At 39.2% G+C, this 20708-nt stretch overlaps 1 protein-coding gene and 2 pseudogenes across 1 annotated transcript; 1 reads left to right on the top strand and 2 right to left on the bottom strand.

Annotated features, from left to right (window-relative positions):
- Window positions 1-1398: 1398 nt before the first annotated feature.
- LOC137721361 (F-box/kelch-repeat protein SKIP6-like) lies at window positions 1399-2667 on the top strand (annotated as a pseudogene).
- Window positions 2668-13357: 10690 nt separating this feature from the next.
- Window positions 13358-13954, bottom strand: LOC137719899 (uncharacterized). Its single transcript, XM_068458890.1, has 2 exons — window positions 13825-13954; window positions 13358-13671 (listed from the first exon to the last, which is right to left on the bottom strand). Exons 1-2 carry the CDS (start codon window positions 13952-13954, stop codon window positions 13358-13360), a joined length of 444 nt encoding a protein of 147 aa, XP_068314991.1.
- A 2479-nt stretch (window positions 13955-16433) lies between these two features.
- Window positions 16434-20343, bottom strand: LOC137720548 (shikimate kinase, chloroplastic-like; annotated as a pseudogene).
- Between the last annotated feature and the right edge of the window lie 365 nt (window positions 20344-20708).

Below are 20708 nucleotides of genomic sequence, written 5' to 3'. Positions count from 1 at the left end.
CTTAGAGGACTAAGGAGAAAGAAAGCAATCAGTCGGAACTTGAAATCAAATTTCCAGTCAGGAACCGACTGCCTGGAAACTTTCATGATTGCTTACCTAGCATTGCTCTCAAGTACTCATTTTCAAACTGCTGATATGATGATTAAAGCTGCCAAGCATGATTAGTCGCTGAGAAGTGATGTTCTGAAGGACCTTTCAAATGCAAGGTTTGCATTCCACTCCTGCATCAAAGGACAAATACTGCAAGAGAAGATGCCAAACCTGCATAGGGAAAATACTACTTCTGCAAGGGGAACATATAAGGCAAGCGAAAATGATGCATTGAAGCATGTGGGGACAAGCACAACAAAACATGAACTGATATCCCCGATGGAGCCGAAGATCACTTGTCATGTGGAGCTGCTCGTGGTTCCATTTCATTCAAAGACAAGTCCCAAGGATCTTGAAGAAATCACAAGTCTGATTCAAGATCAAGTGTCCACCACCATTGAATCAAATTCTGCTCCAGATAAAAGAAGTAAATTCAGACATTTGGTGTAAGTATAGCAGAAAGTCCTACAGCCCAGTTTAAGAAAAAGCCTATGGAAGGTTAACAACAAGTAAAGCACCTCATTCAGCAACTGTCCCCGCTAAGAGACTAAAGCAGAAGGATCAATGATCAACGTAAAGAATTTGAAATCAGGGAAAGATACTCATCAGGGGGAGCATCCAAAACAGATCAAGATTTTAACAAGTCAATTGAAGACTTGTCGCCATCCAAGGGGGAGTGTTGTAATTCATAGGCCATTCATTGTGGATGGCCACCTATCCCACTACTAATCAATTGATCATCCCACACAACTTTGTCTAAAGCTTTATTTGTAAAATGGATGAAAATAAGGAGAGCAAATATACACAGATAGACATACGGCTGGTAGAGGAAGAAAGAAGAGAGGAAAAGATGAGATAATAGAAAGAGTTATCTTTGTAATCTTATTATTCCAGATTATAATGAAAGCACCACTGCTAGCCTAAGGACGTACTCCAGTCACACTGATTGTAGAGAAACCTCATAAATTTTGTATCTTGTTTATTTGTTCCACTGCACACATCGTCAATTTTACAACAGAATTCAAATTTTGTGAAGATGGACAAACAGGCTTACATAAAAAAGAATACAAGTTAACCAAACAAGAAAAAAAATAAAGGGACTTTTAATGAAAAGGCTATGGTATTACTCACTTTAACGAAAAATTATATTTTTACATTAAAAAGTCAAACCTAATACTATTTACTTTTATTTGGTGGGGCGTGAGTAGAAAAATGCTTTCGAGATTGGAGAAATTGGAGACCCGAATTGTTGGGAATTTTGTGTTAAGGGACTTCAAGTCCCAACGACTACTAGGACAAAGCATAGCCATGTCCACCTCCACCGCCGCCGCCGCCGCCGCCGACGCAATGGCACAACTAATCCCATCCCTCCCAGACGACGTCACCCTGAACTTGCTCAGCCCGAGTCCCCCGTTGCTACCACCCCACCCTGTCGATAGTGTCGAGACCCATCCGCTCCCTCCTCTCATCCCCACTCTTCTTCACCGCCCGCTCCCTCCTCAATTCAACCCAAGATTTCCTCTACCTCACCCTCCGCCTGGTTCACACTCTATCAAAATCCCAACCCCACCGACCGACCTCCCCTTCTCATCCCCCTTCCACCCATCCCCGCCCCATCACTCGACGCTGCCTACGCTGTCCTGGGCCCCACCATCTACGTCCTCGGCGGCTCAGTCAATGACGTCCCTTCCTCCCTTGTGTGGCTTCTCGACAGCCGCTTTCACACCTGGCAACCAGGTCCCCCCATGCGAGTAGCGCGCGAGTTCGCCGCGACGGGAGTCGTCAACGGAAAGGTCTACGTCATCGGCGGCTGCGTTGTGGACTCGTGGGCCCGGAACGAGCACTGGGCGGAGGTTCTAGACCGGCCGCTGGGAGGCCGTGCCGAGCGCTGCAATTGAGGTCCGCGGCAAGCGGATGCACTCGAGCGCAGTGATCGGCGGTCGCGTGTATGCTATGGCGGACCGGGGCGGGGTGGTTTTTCATCCGAAAACTGGGGCTTGGGAAGGGGTTGAGAAAAGGCTTGATTTGGGGTGGAGAGGGAGGGCCTGTGTGGTGCATGGGATTCTTTACTGCTATGACTATTTGGGGAAAATCAGAGGGTTTAATGTGAAGAAGAAGGCTTGGAAAGAGCTCAAAGGTGTGGAGAAGGGGCTGCCCAAGTTCTTGTGCGATGTGGCAGAAAAATTGGTTGTGTTATGGGAAGGGAAGGGAAATGGCAAAGAAATCAAGATTTGGTGTGCTGAAATTGTGGTGGACGAAAGGGGAGTTGATGGGGAGTTGTGGGGAAACAGTGATTGGTCCCATAAGCTTCTTTCAGTTCCGAAAGGTTCTTCCATCGTCAACTGCTTGGCGGTTTCCTTGTGATGTCGCTCCTTCGCTGGAATTTCATTGCATTGTATAATATTATTGTAAGCTTTCCTAGTAAGCTTTAATCTTGTGCGTATTATGATCAATGATGTTTTATTTGATGCAGAAAGAAAAAAGTTGACCATTTAAGTTTGCAAATGTAATGAGCTTGTGAATGTAAACTTATCAAACCTTAAGCCGACCCAAAAATTTGATTTAAGGTGTATATTTATGCGAGTGCTATACGCAATTTCATAGTTCACTGAGTAGAGAAACATATTATGCCCATGCTAGGTTCTTTGCAGCTAGAAATAAGTGAATTGGGACACAGAAATAGAACTTAGAACCAATGATTATATGTTTGGGGGTATTATCTGACACTCTTCCCCAAGAAATCCAGCATAGGACTTTGACAACCGCCAACTCTACTGGTTTCTGTCTTTGTTTGTTCCCGCGCTTAATTTCTTTTTCTTCTTTAAAAAAAAAATTATGCAGTGATTTAGGGGGTTGGGCTTTGGATAAGTCACATGATAAGCTAGTCATAATTAGTTCTTGAACTTGCCATCCATGAGAGTCGAACCCGGAACCTCTATTTACAAGTAGAGAAGAAAACCACTAGATTGTTGTGCTAGTGCCCCTGCATTCAAGTTTATTGTTTTACTTTTCCTATCATTGATTGCCATACTGCCATGTTTTTTAGCTACATAACATAGGTCTGTCTCCCGTCCTCCTCATATGTAGGTCACCAAAATCCTTTTCCAGCAGGGGAGTGCAGAAGGATACTTCAAATTGATGCCCATTCTTCTCGCAAAACACTTATATGAATTAGGGGACTACTGCAAACTTGCAAAGGTCCTAATCAAAGCACCGTTGAGTTAGGCCGTGACACACTCAACTGCTTCAATAATTGGTAATAATTGAATTTTAATATTTCTCCTTGTGTGTACAATCCATGTAATTGTATGTTGCATTATGTTGAATAAATAAGCAATATGTAGGCAACTAATTGTACTAAGGACAAAGGGAAGCAATTAGCAGATGAGAAGACAATGATGAATTGTTGCGTATCTTTGATTTCCTTGTAGCTTTTTAGAGACTCCAGTACCCTTTATGTCATATGTAATCAATTGTTCCGTTCATAAATCATCTAAATGTTTTTTTATACAAAAATCAAAATAGTACTTTGGTTGATGCGTTGCAATGAAAATTTAAAAATCTCTATAAAATTTCGATGACTTCTCTATTTTATATAGACCACATCTTGATTGTATATTGATAACATGTGGGTTGTAATAGATCCTACAACTGTTGTGTACTTTACTGAGGACAGAGCTTTGCTTGTCAACATCAAGGATGAACTCCTGAAAAAAGGCATCATAGGCAATAAGTAAGCAATACATAGGCACTAGGTGCACAACAGTAGACTTCATATCGAAATTATTATTAGCCTCACATATGTCACCCAGGGGATTACACATTGGCACAGGATTCCAAAACAGATGAACTTCTTGAAACATTTCTGGGAAGGTGATGAGCGAGCCGGAGATACAAGAGTTGAAACTTCCTTCCATTTCTCCATTATCTGGGTTATAAACCATGGCTTTGCTTCTGTGACTATTACTGCAATTGGAATGCACGTAGATTTTATATATGCAGGAGTTTTCCAGTGATGTTTGCACATGAAAGGTGATGGAGAGTGCATGCATGATGCTATTGCTATGCGGCTATGCCAGAAAACTTGCAAAAGTTTTGTTGCTTCACACAGAGCTTAAAGCAAGACTAGAGCGGTATCAGAGGTAAGTGCAGAAAGCAAATTATACTGATGGTATTTGGAAAGGTTAGATGAAGGCAAACATTTGAAACTTTGAAGACAGTGTGTTGTGGTTCGTAAGGATTTTTGCTCCTGGAAGAGCATGTTATGCCACTGGGCGAAACGAACCAGACAGATATTGCTAGTTTTACTCCCTCACTACCTGAACTTACTATTCATCGGTCTCTTCATCATGACATGTTTTCTTATTTCATACCTGCGTACTTAGTTCCGATGACACAAATCAATACATAGTGGATGATGCCTACAAATGCGAGAAAGGAAAATGTTTTCATCAAGTTGGCATAGATTTTTTTCACTTTCTCAGAGCTCTAGGAGACTGCAAGCCATGTTATCATGATTTCTAGTCATCTCAAAAGGGTAATTTTCATGTTAGCTGGTGTCTTGTTCCAAATTTCAGATGCATTTACTAGTTAATTCTTACTGGATTTTTACCGGTGAAGTTCAACATTGAAGATATTTGATGAGAGGAGACAATCTCATGTTATGCCTGACAATGTCACATTCCATGGCGTCCTCACAGTGTGCAGCATCCTCACTGCAGGGAAGGTAGTTGAAGGCCTTAAGATATATATATATGGTTCTATGATTCATAAATATAGTATCCAACCCAGGGTTTGATCATTGTTGATCTTCTAGGCCGATGGGGATTCCTTAGAGCATTCCCAGTGGAAGCTTTATCCTCCATGAGGCTATTAGATTTCTAGCTTTAGCGAGAAATTTCATTCCCAACGAGCCAGAAAATGAGGCTAGATCCATCACTGGGGCTAGCGACTTCTTTTCTTGGGTAGCATAAAATCAGGCTACATCTAGCCCTAAAAAATAGTGGGTCCCACAAAAAAAGTAGCAATCCGTGTGAGCAAAATTCTATCACTCTCCTTCTACTTGCAAATACATTTATACTCTTCTTTTATTATTTTTTAAATTCTTTTTTTCTTACTTATTTTTCATGCAATTTGGCTAATTAATGATTGTTTTAAATTCCATAAGAATTAAAATTTCAAATTGATTTAACGTTCATCGGCATTGATGGGTGAAAATTTCAAATTTTTTTTTTTCAAAATTGTATGATACTAATTTACCAATTAGTGCTTGGTAAATTGTTGTGTTATACGTGAAAATCAAATTATTTCAAAGGGCAAAGTGGGTGTCTGCTTCTTTTAATGGATGAGATTGAGATAAGGGAATCTAATCCAACGAACGATTCATAAGTAAAGAAATCTAACTTTGTCACAATTTGAACTTTTTAGCTTGAAGGGTTCACAAAAAAATTTAAGATAGCACATCCGAAAATCAACTTAAGAAAAGCAACACAAAAAAAAAAATCATCGCTTAATTAAATTACAACATAAATAAATATATATAGTCCCATATAGTGCCTGAAAGATATAGCCTCTTATTGGGAGAGATTCTTTTATAAAGCCCCAAAGATTCCTCGAAGCACTAAAATAGGCTATATCCACCACTTTTCCAGCCATAGAACCCTTCACTGGGGATGCTCTTAAAGAATGTAAGGAATTTATTGACCAACAGATTAGATTTTGAACGAAATACTACGATGATGTAAGGGGACAAAGTGCGGCTTAGGAACTCATATAGTTAGATCTGCGTATTTCTTCAGCATATGTGCTGCTTTCTTAGAGCATTTAATCCACCCAAATAAATAGTAACTACTCAAGTGCATTCCACTCATAATGACACACCCCGACTGAAATCAAGGCATGCTGGCCGTAACGCAAGGGTGACGTAGCCATGTGCACAGTGCGGAAGCAACAATAATAATAAAAATGAGAATAAATAAAAACCAACTACTAGTAGTACTACCTAAGAACAAGTGCAAGATTAAGTGTGAATTCACAACCAGAGCATAAGTAGCCTAAGTGTAGTCTAGCAGGACAAATACTAATTATACAACACCCAAAGGTGATCCTACAACGGTGATAATCTGTTAGAGCTGTTGTAGATTCCTCGCAAGCCACCAAAAGCACTCCTAACTAGAACTTGGAGGGGCGCAAAACAGAAAGTGTGATTGGGCAAAAACAAAGCTTTTCAAAATCATTTCATTTCTCAAAAGTTCTAACCCCTCGCTGTAAAACCTGTATAATTTCCCAAAAAATAGAATATACACATATATCGAAACCATACTCGAATTAGCAAAATCCACATATATGCCATGTTAAATATCTCAGTATAAAATATGTAAGCCAGGTGATATCAATCAATGCAAATGATGTGTCAGCCGGAGTCACCTAACATGACCTTTACGGTTGAATCTAGAGCTCATCCATCTAACTGGAGTCACCTAACGTGACCTGTACGGCTTAAATCCACATCTCAACAACTATACCTGCACACGAGTTGGAACCACCTATAGTGGTTTGTACGACAGGACTGTGCACCTAACTTAGATCCAAGATGAGCGTATGGTGCAGAAGGTGAACATCACGTGAAGGATTGTGCCCTAACTCTGGGCGAGAACACTAACACCGAGGTGCAGGTTTATGAGCTCTCAACACATCTCACATAATCATCAATCTCACCACCATAATCTATAAACTTACCTAGCACTTACATGTACGTCCGCAGCACCACTCATTAATATATGCAACTACTAATGCATGAGTAAAATAGGCAGATACTTTGCATGGCATTTCAAGACGTATAATCATTCAAATTCATTTTTCATTTTTTGGGAAAAATACCAAGTATAGAGGTATATATTGAAAACCAAAAGCCCACTCACTGGTATGTGGAAGGATCGTAGCCCCCAAGTCTCGATTGACTGTGCTCGTCCTGAGGATAGGTCTCACCTGATGCCGTTAATAACTCTGTTAGGGCTGGTTTGGTATTGATATGCTTTGAAAAAAAACTGCTTCTGCTGTGCTGTGAGAATAAGCAGCTGTGAAATAAAGCAACAGAGTGTTTGGTAAACTTTTTTGTAAAAGTGTTTTTGAAAAAAAAAAAAAAAGCAGTATTAGAGTGTTTGGTAAACTTTTATGTAAAACAGATGTGAAAAAAAACCGGTTTTTCAAAGCTGGGTTTTGCAGCTTCTTGTATTTGGCTTTTTTCACCCAAAACTATGAAAAAAAGCTGAAGCTGAGTGTTTACCAAACACAAAAACAGCTCCTAGCTTTTTTTTATAGCAGCTTTTTTCAGAATCACCTCAGTACCAAACCAGGTCTTAGTATATTCCGTCAAAGTTGACAGAATATTCTTCGTCTTTTCCTGTGAGTCTCGCCGGTTGCCGCCGTCTGCAACTTGAATTTTCATCGGTTTCATTTTGGGGACCTAAAACCAGCGGAAAATCGCCTGAAAAACCTTCGATGTTCTGGCCAAACCTGCAACTCACTAAACCTGGGCTTCGCGACGTCCAAATCACTTTGTTTTTCTTCTCCGAACTTCGTGAAGATGTTCTAAAGCTCCCTAGAAGCTTAAAAACTTCTAAAAACTGCGCGATCACGATTGCATGAAGAGTGCACTAAATCGGGATTCTTGGTTTTTCTCGGGAAAACGAAGGCTTCACGTCCAACCATAGGTATCAATGGGTTCCTGAGCTTGCAAAGAACTCAAAAACACCAACAATAATCTTGATCCGTGCCTGAAATGGTTGATTAAAGGTTTGTCCATACGGGTTGTACGGAAATGCAGAAAAATCCGAAAGGGATGAGAGAGAGTCCACGGGATTGTTTGGGTGTGTGTGTGTGTGTGGTCCTAGTTGGCAACAAAACAACCAACCAAAAACAAATCACCCACTACACCAACTAACGTCCAAGGGCAAAATTGTCATTTCACGCCATCGATACAAATATTTTGAGACATGCTGTCACACATAAACTGAATTGTCTAGGCAATTTGTATTAAAATATAACTATTTTTTTTAATAAAACAAATAAAAAATAATTTTATTTTTAACTTCGGATATGATTTTTTAACCAATCTTGTCACATCACGTGTCATTATCCACAAGTATAATTTTTGGTTGGAAGTATGGAAAATATTGAAATGCGGTGTTAGGTATTTATAGAAGAAAAAAATTATAATTTTTGTTTTACTTTTCTGTATTTTTTAACAATTTTTATAATTTTTTAACATTTTTTTATTAAGTTAATTAATCTGGACTGTTGGATTTCAAAAAGATTGAAAATCCCACGGCCCAAATTTGGACACATGGCCAACAGTAAGATTTCTGACTCTCTCTTTTTTTTAGGTTGACAAATCTAGATTGTTGATCTGGAGATCAAACGGTCCAGATTGTGCCATATAACTAACGAATGGTTTTAAATTTCAAATTTTTTTTTGACAGTTGGAAATCCAATAGTCCAGAAAACTAGCCATTAGAAATCCAACGGCCAACGTTGTGGCACATTGCCCCTTAACTGAGAGCCCTAAGTGCCCCTGCTAGTGCGAGCCCCCCGTTTTGCAACATGTCTGGAATGCGCGCCCAGTTGCGTGTGTTTTCCACACGCATGGCGTAAAAAAAAATAATAATAAAAAAAAAAATTAAAGCAGGTGGTTGATGTCAGGCTTTAGATCAGTTGGGTATTGGGTTAGGGAATTTTTGTTTGGGTGAGAAGCTAGGCTCTTCCGGAGCCCAGTGGATTGGGAGGGGTGGAGTGAGTTTTTGTTGGGGGTGGGGGGAAGGAGGGGAATAAATGGGCTATCCCCTAGGGGGTTTGAATGGGGGTACCATCTGGTAGTTGCTTGTTGCTTACTCAACTTCTTAGTGTTATGTCATGTCGTTGGTCCTTTTTTTTTTCGATGCCTCCCATCGCCTACTCACATGTTCGTGATTGTGTGTTCCAATGCAATGCATATGTTAGCCGGTGGTGTATGTGTGTTGCATTGATACTTGTATGGAAGGAAGCAGTGATATGCTGTCATATGACGATAAGAGCTAGCCTCCAAGGAACATGCGTTGGTTTCACATGATCATCTTTGTTATGCTCTTGATACTTGTACGGAACTGTTGTCAAGTCTTTGTTTTGCTTGCTATTTTTGCTTTGAGATCGTTCAATTAGTGTCATTTTTCCTTAAGTCGGCAAATTTCTTGGCCCTTCTTTACGACTTGAGGCCTGTACTTATTATTATACTCATTGTTTAAGGTGCTAGACAAGAATTTGGGGATTTCTTTTCTGTTCCTTTTTTTTTTTTTGCTTCGTAATTTGTTAGATTATCCATCAAATACTTGCAATCATATCATATGGCATTCTAGGGTCATTCATGAGCTCAAAAACTTTCATTTATTCATAATATTTGACGGATAATCTATCAAAACACAAAGCAAGGGTGAGAGGTGCCACCTCAAAGGGCTTCAAAACTTATATTTATTGATAGTCTTGAGGGTAAATATTGTTTCTATGCAAAGGTCTTTGTTGGAGCCTCCAACTTCAATCCAAGTGGTGTGTGGTGCTCCTTTTCTTTTTAACAACCATCTCTCTCTCTCTCTCTCTCTCTCTCTCTCTCTCTCTCTCTCTCTCTCTCTTTCATATATCTGTTGTTGTCAAGATTCTAAGAGGTAGGCCCTACACCGCCAACCAACTTTTTCTTTCTTTTCCTACCAAAATAAAAAATAGATAGACAACACAAATGGACTAAATTTGGTCTTTGATGATGCTAGTTGCAATTCGAGGTTTATGGGGTTGGTACGCAATGTGATGGACCAAATGGAGTTATTCTTCTACGTATGGCGCCCTTACTGCACGATGTAGCGAGTGGTGGGACCTAAGAGCACTTCCACCAGGGTGCAAATGTGCCAGCACCCTATCAAAAAATCAAGCTGGGGGTTAGTCCATTCACTCCAGCCCACAAACTTGCCTGGCACCTAACCCAAGTCAGGCAACAGACCAGCCCATTTTTTACAGACCCAGAAACAGGCATATTTGGCTGGCGCGTACAATTCACTCGCAAGTGGTCGCAAGTAGGGGACATCGGTACAGACGGCAAGGCCCGCTGTCAGCCCACTTGTTCTTCACCCGGAAGTAGGTGACGTGGCCCTCTTAGTGCCGTTGGATTTCCAACGGCTAGTTTTTCTAGACCATTGGATTTCCAACAGTAAAAAAAAATTAAATTTTACTTTTAAAATGGACCGTCTGATCACAGATCAATGGTCCACGTTTTTTCCCCAAAAATAAAAATAAAAATAAAAAGGCCCAACGGTTAGAATTATGACCGTTGGCCACGTGGCAGCTCCTTGGCTCTTGGATTTGAATATTTTTCAAATCCAACAGTTCAGATTAATTAATTACATTAAAATTTATTAATTACGAAAAAATACAGAAAAATTATTAAAAAATACTTAAAATTTAAAAAAAAAAAAATCTATAAATACTTAACCCTCATCTTCCACCTTACACCACATTTCAATATTTTCTACACTTTCTACATTTCAATATTTTCTACACTTTGAGAGAAAAAAAAAGTCTACGTGGAAGCTTATTGAAGATGTTACATTGTGTGAATGTTGGGTTCACACATCTCATGACCCGATTACGGGTAATGAGATGGATAAGCGAGAAATGTGGAGTAAAATTATGAAAGCGTTTTGCGATGTACATGGAAAAACGCCAGAAGTAGTCAAGGTCTTCAAGGTCGTTGGAAAAAACTCAACGCATCCTTTACTTGTTGGAAAAACGCCATCTCTCATGCTTCCGGTAATCTACGTAGTGGGACAAGTTTAGCGGATCAGGTGACAATATTTTTATTTATTTATATGTATTCCACCCGCATCAATATTTTAATTTATTTATTTGTGTTACACCCACATTTTTTATAATAATGTCTTATCCCACATTTATAGACGCTACAAGCACAAGCTTTCTACAATGCGAAGAACCACAACAAATCATTCAACAAATGGGAATGTTGGCAAATTGTCAAAGATTGCCCCAGATACAAAATTGTGTCAATCGGTCCAGAAGTTGTCATGCATAGTATGGGTCTACACAGTTCGCCAGAACCAGACACTGCCGAACAAGAAGGCGACACATTTGAAGACACGGAAGGGATGCTTGAAGAAGTGCCAGAGACCTAATCGACTCATCAGTCCCTCAGGCCTCAAGGTAAAAAGGCATCAAAGAAAAAAGGTAGTTCTTCCAAAAATGACTACACTAAATATATGGAGGAACTTGCTCGCCAAGGTGAACTGAACATGGCGCGGGAAGCAGTTAAAGATGAGGAAAAAGCTGCTACTATGGCAGCAATATTAGCAACTACTGAGAGATGTGATGCAGTGGCTGAGAGACAAAAAGAAATAGTTAATTGAGAGAACGAGATGATTAGAGAAGCACTTAATCAAGAAAATGAGATGCTTAGAGAAGAAATGATAGCTCAAGCAGATCGTGACATTATGAACAAGTCTCTAGTAGGACTATCTCCGAATTCAAAATATTTTTGGACATCGAAAAAAAGAGACGTCGTGCTAAGGAGGCGTGAAAGAGATGCAGAAACAAGTCGATGGGGTTATAGCTACACAAATCCTAGCAATGTAGATCCTAGCACCACATATCCTAGCTCCAAAGACTTTGTATAATTTCGTATTTATTTGTAGTACTTTATTTAATTTCTTGTGTAATTTCTTATTTATTATTAGTACTTTATATAATTTCTTATTTATTTTTATTTATAGATGTTGTGACATCCCACATCGCCCAGGGGAGTGATCCTTAAATGTATATTCCCATCCCTACCTAGCACGAGGCCTTTTGGGAGCTCACTGGCTTCGGGTTCCGTAGGAACTTCGAAGTTAAGCGAGAAGAAGGCTAGAGCAATCCCATGATGGATGACCCACTGGGAAGTTGCTCGTGAGTTTCCAAAAACAAAACCGTGAGGGAATGGTAAGCCCAAAGCGGACAATATCGTGCTATGGTGGTGGAGTGGGCCCGGGAAGTGGTCCCGCCCGGGCGGGGATGTGACAAATTGGTATCAGAGCCTAACCCTGGCCGCGTGTGTGCCGACGAGGACGTCGGGCCCCTAAGGGGGTGGATTGTGACATCCCACATCGCCCAGGGGAGTGATCCTTAAATGTATATTCCCATCCCTACCTAGCACGAGGCCTTTTGGGAGCTCACTGGCTTCGAGTTCCGTAGGAACTCCGAAGTTAAGCGAGAAGAGAGCTAGAGCAATCCCATGATGGGTGACCCACTGGGAAGTTGCTCGTGAGTTTCCAAAAACAAAACCGTGAGGGAATGGTAAGCTCAAAGCGGACAATATCGTGCTACGGTGGTGGAGTAAGCCCGGGAAGTGGTCCCGCCCGGGCGGGGATGTGACAGATGTAATTTCTTATTTATTATTAGTACTTTGTGTAATTTCTTATTTATTATGAGTACTTTATGTAATTTCTCATTTTATTTTAGAACTTTATGCAATTTCAAAAAAAAAATTTGGACTTTATTTAAACACGTCAAATAAGATTACATAACTTCACCAAATTAACTTCAAAAAAAACTTCAAAAAAAAAAAAAAAAAAAAAAAAAAAAAAAAAAAACACACACACACACCAAATAAAATTACATAAACTTAAAAAAAAAAAAAAAAAAAACACTTTATTCTTCAACGACAAGCTCATTTTAATTATCTTCAGCTTCTTGCAATCCCCATTGGTGCTCAATCAAGTCATTCTGGCGGGTTACGTGCCAGTATGGCTCTTGCACATCAGTGCACTGCTAAACGATCAATTCATTGTAACGTCCATCATGTTCCAACGGCTCGTGTTGCACGGGATCTTCGGCTCGGTCATGAGCACAGTAGATACGCGTTCTTTAGTTGTTCATCAGATCCAGCTCATATTCATCGATGGCATCATAATCATACTCATTTTGCGAAGTGTTTTTCTTTTTTAGTCTGTGGATGTGGCACTGTTTTGACAAACGTAGACCACCTTAGGTAAATGTCGTCTGCAAGGTAGTATGGTCCGTCGTATTTAGTGCCATTAACCCAATATGTGCATCTCAGTGATTTTCCTTGCAGCAAATCGTTGAACACTGGAGATTGAGCAAGGACATTTAGGTCATTCTAAGCTCCTGGAACGCTAAAAAAAGCATGCCCAATCTATGTATCAAATGAAGCCACCGCTTCCAAAATGATACTTTTGGCTCATTTTCTATCACCATAAGCTCCTTGCCATGCACTTGGACAATTTTTCCAAGTCCAGTGCATGCAGTCAATGCTTCCAATCATGCCAGGGAAGCCTCGCATCTCACCCTTCCACAGAAGCCTTTGCATGTCCCTTGGTGTGGGTGTCCAGAGGTACTTATTGGTGTACAGGGCTTTAATTGCAGAGCAAAACCGCATCAGGGACTCCAGAACAGTTGTTTTTCCCATCCTCGCAATCTCATCCACTTGATCTGCAGATGCTCCATATGCAAGCATTCGCAAGGCAGCCGTAATTTTTTTCTCTAGAAGAAGACCTAGAACACGAAAAGCATCCGCTTTTTGCACAAAATATGGATCATGGTTGCAAATAGCACTGAACAAACTTCATTGCATTCTAAAATGACGTCTAAAAACATGATCAGGGAATACGCTGTTGTGAATAAAATAATCTTCCAAGAGATCTTTACCTCGTCTTTCCCTTTTTTTATCGAAGTTTGCGGCACGTTTGGGTTTGGCTATTTGACCCACAGCTGCCATGACACGGCGGGAATATGAGGCCCTCTGCCTTCTATGATCATCATCTGAGTCCTCCTCCATTGCGAAAGCCTCATCTCTACCTCCACCTTCCTCGAGATTGATCAATTCTTCTTGTTGTGCTAACAATCTTTTTTGTTGCTCCACAAATTTTTTATGCACTCTCCTTGAAGAAAACATTGTAAAAAAAAACTCAAGATTTGAAAATGATGAAGAAGGATTCTAAGCTAAAAATAAGGATTGAGTTTGGTGTGAGGATGGATGTAGAGATGTAAGGTTTATATGGACAAAAAAAGAAAGGATGAGGTTCTAGACAATGTCACGTGGCACTACGTGATTGGTTGAAAATCTTATCAAAATCTTGGCTAAATTATTGCAAACAAGAAGTGACACGTGGCGCGTTGGGATTAGTTGAAAATCTTATCGGAAATCTATCCGCAAAATACTACGTTTGGATAATGACACGTGTCGTATTAAGATTGGTTGAAAATCTTATCGTAATCTTGGCTAAATTATTGTAAACAGATAATGACACGTGGCGCATCAGGATTGGTTGCAAATCTTAATGGAGATCTATTCACAAAATAGTACGTTCGGATAATGACACGTGGCTTTACGAGATTGGTTAAAAATCTTATCCAAAATTAAAACTATTTTAATTATTTATTCTTTTATAAAAAAAAATTAAAAATATTTTAAATGGGCCAGGTGCCAGCATATTTTGTAAGAGTGGAGATCGTTTGTGCCAGCTCATTTTTTTAGGGGTGGAGATGCTTTAGCCTATTACTGTTCACTGGGGTCTATTACTGTTCACTCGAGTGGATAAATGCGTTGGGTGCTAGCACAAAGTCTTTAGGGGTGGAATTACTCTAAATATAAAGGTGAGTTGTTGTCCACCCACACCACAAGAATTTCTCGGGGAATGACGATCTTTTTCGGATTCTCTTTCTGAGGATTTCGGGGATTCTTCAATCACATTTGTTTATCGTGTATTGTGCGGTTAGTTTTTGTTAGGTAATGTTTATATTTAATTTTAAATAAAAGATTTATAATGATTTCTGATCGCACGATATACGATGAACAGATATAATTGGAAGATCTCCGAAATCCTCACAAAGAGGATCTGGAGAGGATCCTCATTCTTTCTCAAGCACGTTAAGTATTGTCACGACCTTAAGACTTCATCATTGGTTGACTTGAGGTGGCCTTAAACCCTTCTTATTTGGAAGTTTTAACGAAATACTGCTGGTATTGTTTACTTTTAACGAAAAAGACATTTTTACTCTAAAAAGTCACTCTTGATAATATTCACTTACGACACCTTTTTATCCTTTTGATTAAAACTCAAAGTTTTCAAATCATTTTTCATTAGTTTTCCTTTCTTATTTTCTATTGTTTTCAACTTATTATTATTATTATTATTATTATTATTATTATTATTATTATTATTATTATTATCTGTCCACAAGGAAAGAAATAATTGCAACTTAGAGCAGCTCCAGTGTATGCTGGAGCTCGATGGACCAACGATCAAACAGAGCCAAATCACCCCAACAAGCAAGTCCAGCCCATGCTAGCGATTAAGCCCGAGGGGGCCGGAGGGAGAGGCCCAACACGAGTAGCTGGCCCGAGAGCCCGATGGCCAGGTGACGCAAGGTTGACGTCAACCACGTTTCTGTGTTTTTTGCGTCAGTCGTGTGCACTTCAAGCACGCATGGTGGCACATCTCCGACACGTTTTCAGACGTGGAGCCCGGTGGCGCAGTTTATGAAAGTTACTGTTGGGGAGGCCACGTGGCTTCTTCACATCCGTTGGATTTCAACGATTACATTTTATGGACCGTTGGATTTCCAACGGTTAAAAAAAAAATTTCAAACCTTCATTAATTTCAGCAGTTGGATTTGAGATCAACGGTCCACGTTATTTGCCTTTATAAATTAAAAAAAAAGTGAAAAAATCTGAAATTTTACCGTTGTGCCATGTGGCACAATCTGAAGGGTTGGAATTCAAAATTTTTTTAATCCAACGGAAATAAATTTTTTTAATCCAACGGCAGAGATTAATTAGGTTGTGGATAATGCCACGTGGTATGCCGTCATTCGTTAAAAATTTGATCGAAATCTATCCTCAAAGATTGTCTTCAAATTGTGACACGTGGAGCGACGTGATTGGTTAAAAATCTTATCAGAAATCTATCCTCAACGATTCTGAAAAGCTAACGGCACGTGGCACGAGGGCATTGGTAAATATCTTATCGAAATTTGTCACCAAAAAATTGTCTTCTTAAATAATAACACGTGACACAATGAGAACAATTAAAAATCTTATCCAAAATTACAATTAAAATTATTTTGTATTATTTTATAAAATAAAAAATACTAATATTTTATTACTCAGTGTAAGAATGAAGATGTAAAAAGCAGTTACTGTTCATTGGAGGCTATTCAATAGTGACTTGCCCTAAGGACTTTTGCAAGGTTGGAGCTGCTCTTAGGGAACATTCACATCCATTTCAAAATTCAACCAACCATTAAACGTTGCATCTGCAAAAAAATTTTAACAACTTTATTGCTCGAGGAGAAACCTTGTTCCCGCGATTTACGGAAATATCGTACAGAGGTTATACAGCGACAAGGTATATAAACAGCTACAGCGTACTCAACATTACATTACATTCAAAATCTTATAATACTTGATTTCTCCTAGCGTTTGCATGACAAACCACAATTAACACAATGGACGTATAAAACCACACCATGTTTCGTTACTTCAAAAATAGAAACCTAAACCTAGCACATTTGCAAACTAAATTAATAAATTTACCATAACCAGAATCCAACACGGAAGTTTTTTCCGTCTTAGAACGTAATATGTGCATGTCTATGTTCTTCCTTCAGATAGCCTTCAATTTGTTCAAGCGCCTGTCAAAGGGCACGGTAAAAGTAGCAATAAGAATAGGTAACAGATAACTTCAAGCAAAACAACACATAATTTGTAACCAAGTAATGATATTTGGCAACGCTTATTGAAGGGCTAAAAGCACTTCCAGAAAACTAAAGTGATCTGGCCGACGCTATGACGAGAACATTAAAACTCCCTATGGGTTATAAAACCACTTTTAATGCTACTTCACCCAAGGACTTGCTTGGTTTTATTAAAAGTTTGACGTGCTTCTAACAAAAGCGCTTATGAGTAGATGTGATTGCTACAAAAGCACTCCCAAATAGGCTCATAGCCCTGTTTTTGGTTTTTAGAAAGGATGATTAACAAGTATTCCTTTATATGGGAATGCAATATTGAAAGTGATAAAGAGAGGAAACCTCAATCACAATGGCAGTAGGCGTGAGATTGGATACATCTCTACAGCCCAATTTGGCTGCAATATCTGCACGACAGATAATGTAAAGAATCAATATCTTACAAGAGAAACTCTTTCGTTTACTAATTTTACTATGTCAAGAGAAGAATTAAAGTCGGAAGGCTGACATACTTTCCAAGGAAACCCTAGCATTGGCGTTGGCATATGAATCACCTCTCTCTTCAAAAAGACTAGTCAGACGCATATAAGTCTGCATGGAAGGCAAAGTTTCAACATACCAATGAGTTGGTATCCTTTTCATTTGATAGATCAATAAGAAAGATGATGATTATTTCAGTGACAATTTTCAGCTAAACATAAACGGCTTACTTTTCTGTATGCATCCTGACCCGTGATGCAAAAGGGGGCGAGAGCCAGTTCCCACAGCTGCAATTCTCTGAGCCAATGCTTCCAAGGGAACATCTAACCAGACACTAATCCCCTTCTTCATACACTTCCTGATGCACCAATATGTGTATAGTAAGTTATTACAAAGTTAATACAATTTGCGAGAATTCAAAAGCATAGAAATTTGTGTTACTACTAACCAGTTGACAGGGCGTACAACTGCACCTCCACCCGTAGAAACAACTAGACGATGCATCAAAGATAGTTTACGTAGCGCCTCAGTCTAAAAGGAATAAGTACAATTATACAATTATAAACCATGATTGCAGTAATGGAAGTGAGAGAAGAGTGGGAAAAAAAAAAATCAACCTACAGTGCATAGCTACACTAATACGCTGCTGCTTCTTTATCTTCACGTCTATTGAATGGACAACTACTAAGAATGTTTCAGTTTTTTATACGTGTGTATGCATGTACATGAGGTGTATGGCATTGTATAGGACCTGCAACTTCCACTTTTTATTACGAGCGGCACTTCATGGAACTATGCCATAATGCCACCAATCATGAGACACCAATTATAAAAATTACAAACTGATTACACATGGTTTCATATAACAACAACAACAAAGCCTTTTTCCCATTAAGCGGGGTTGGGTACACATGGTTTCATAATAATAAAAAAGTAAGCAGTTTTGAGTTCTAACTGATAATCAGACATTTTTTTATTAATAAATAATGAATCATTAGGTAACAGATAGTCTCCAAACATGAAATCTGCAAAAATATGAATTGACGGAAATAGTTTGCAACTGACCTCCTTATCTCTGAAAAAGTCCTCTCCATAGAGTTTGAAAATTTCAGCGACAGAAGTTCCACCAACATCATGCTCCACCAATGAATCACTAAAGCATCCACAAGAATATACCAAAATACAGAAAACCGTTTAGTAAGAAGTAACATAAACTGATACCCTAAATAAGCCACTTCAGATAGACTTAAGAAAAATGAGATAATTGACACAAAAGAACTCTTTGTCCTTCCCTTCATTCTTTATGCAATCCTAACAGAACATGCACTTTTTCTATAAAGACCAAACTCGAAAGTAGGCAGATTAAATACCTATCAATGAATGAATAACTAAGTGCTTGCGCCATAATCTTGCCAACGGTTGTTTTCCCAGATCCCATCATACCTGCAACTCAGAATTAGTTTATTAGTGCACAGTAATTATATCCCAGACTAAATATAAATGGCTTATAAAGAGATTTACCAACTAGATATATACAACGTCGATTCAAATATGGCTCGATTGCTAGTGCCTTATTCTGCAATTTTATAACTTCTAGTTAGACATATGCATGTGTGTGCCACACACGAATAAATAAGTAAACGTATATGGTTTTGCTTTATCTTTGAACCAGAGTTCACATTCTCATTTGACAGGAGATAGATTCCGTTATTTATCAAGACCAAAAGGGGTTTGATTTACAGGATTTCATGGCCCAAACAAACTAGAAAATGGTGTGTCACTTATACCTTCAAAACCAGTGATTCATCAGAAGTATGAAAGTTTCCAGATTCCACTGTTGAAGCTACACAAGTGAGATTTGAAATAACAAGTCAATCCTCAGAAAGAAAATAAATTGCGCAAAGATTTTTCCAGATTACAAGTATGATTTTCTGTTATCGTGAAACGGAAACCTCATTAAAACAGATTCTCAAGCCGTGAGGTCATCACACTCCAGAATTCTCAAAAGATAACCAATTCTGTTCCGCATATGAAATTGTATATGATAAATATATTGAAAACAAATTAATTCCATTTTCGGTTCAAAGTTGCAGAATTTTACTGATAGGAACTTAAGTTGAGATAAAAATGAATGCGCGTCACAGTCGTAAAGCTTCTCATGGCTGAGGCTAAATTACTAGGGTTAAAAATATTATTAGTTGTCTTAAACACAATGGGGGTACACCTAACACAAGTTGGGTAGACAATTAGGACACCAACATTTCAAATCCAGCAACTTACTTGGGACTCAATGCAACAAAACTAATACAAATCTAATTACTTTTCCCTTGCCAAAGAGTAATTCTTCCTTCGATATATTCATTAAATTTTGTGTCTTTAATCCTTCATCTTATGCAATTTCAACACCAAGATTGAAATTAACCAACTTTGGTAATAAAAAAGGATACAGGAAATTGATTCAATCACCAAATAAACATTACAAATCACGATTAAACACTACCAAAAATCCGATATATATATATATGTTGAATTGAATGGAATTGAATTGAACAGCATTGAATGGGTTGAACAAGTTACTTGGAAAGTTGTTGTAAGAGCACGAAACCTCCAAAGCGACATGTCGTTGTCGATTAGAGACTTTTGAGGTTGGTAGGTGAGCGGCTGCAGCTGCAACAAGCACCTGGGTCATGTTTTGGCCCCTTAATCTCCGAGAGAAGGCGGCCGACGTGCTCGTTGGCCGCCTCCTCGCAACCTTGTCGGAATCCACCATCCATGTTGAAATTTGCAATCTCGGCGCAACCGTTGCCGCCTCCATACTCATCCTCCCTCAAACAAGCAGCTCAACGGCTGTGATTGCACCGGCCACCGCAGTCAGATTAAAACTATTCAATTTCGAAAAATGTGATACAAATCTAAACGAAAAGCGGCGGCGCAACAAACAGACAAATATTTGACATCAACAATTGGATTGGAGGAGTTTCGGAAAGACGAGCGGGGCACGTACCTCTACGGCTTACCAAAAGCAGAATCAACGAGTGTTTCCAAAAAACCAAAAAACAAGCAGAATCAACGGCAGAGAGATGTGAGTCGTTTCTCTCGCGCTCGCTCATGCCTCTCCGCAAGCACATGGTGTATTTAAAGCGTTGTTGCCTGTCGCTGAGCGCAAGCCATATCAGAATTCAGTTTTGAATTGTTTTTGTTAGCATCACCGGCGGGGTTACGCACTATCTCTGTGCCCCCGGGGGTTGGTCGTACTGGTGGTATGGTAGTGCTATCTGACGGACTGAATAATTTGTATTTTTTGTTTATTTTATATTTTAAAATTAATGGGGTACGTGGCAATGGCATGCGGGTAAGAT

This window comes from Pyrus communis, chromosome 16 (assembly GCF_963583255.1).
Source record: "Pyrus communis chromosome 16, drPyrComm1.1, whole genome shotgun sequence".
In the NCBI taxonomy this organism is placed as follows: domain Eukaryota; kingdom Viridiplantae; phylum Streptophyta; class Magnoliopsida; order Rosales; family Rosaceae; genus Pyrus; species Pyrus communis.
The sequence above is the reverse complement of the archived record's forward strand: the minus strand, read 5'-3'. Positions and strand labels throughout refer to the sequence as shown.

Excerpts from the sequence above, each read along its gene's own strand:
- LOC137719899 (XM_068458890.1), bottom strand. The coding sequence starts at position 13,954 with ATGGAGGAGGACTCAGATGATGATCATAGAAGGCAGAGGGCCTCATAT. Across the intron at positions 13,672-13,824 it reads TAAAAAAAGGGAAAGACGAG|GTCTTCTTCTAGAGAAAAAA; the intron begins GTAAAGATCTCT and ends TTCGTGTTCTAG.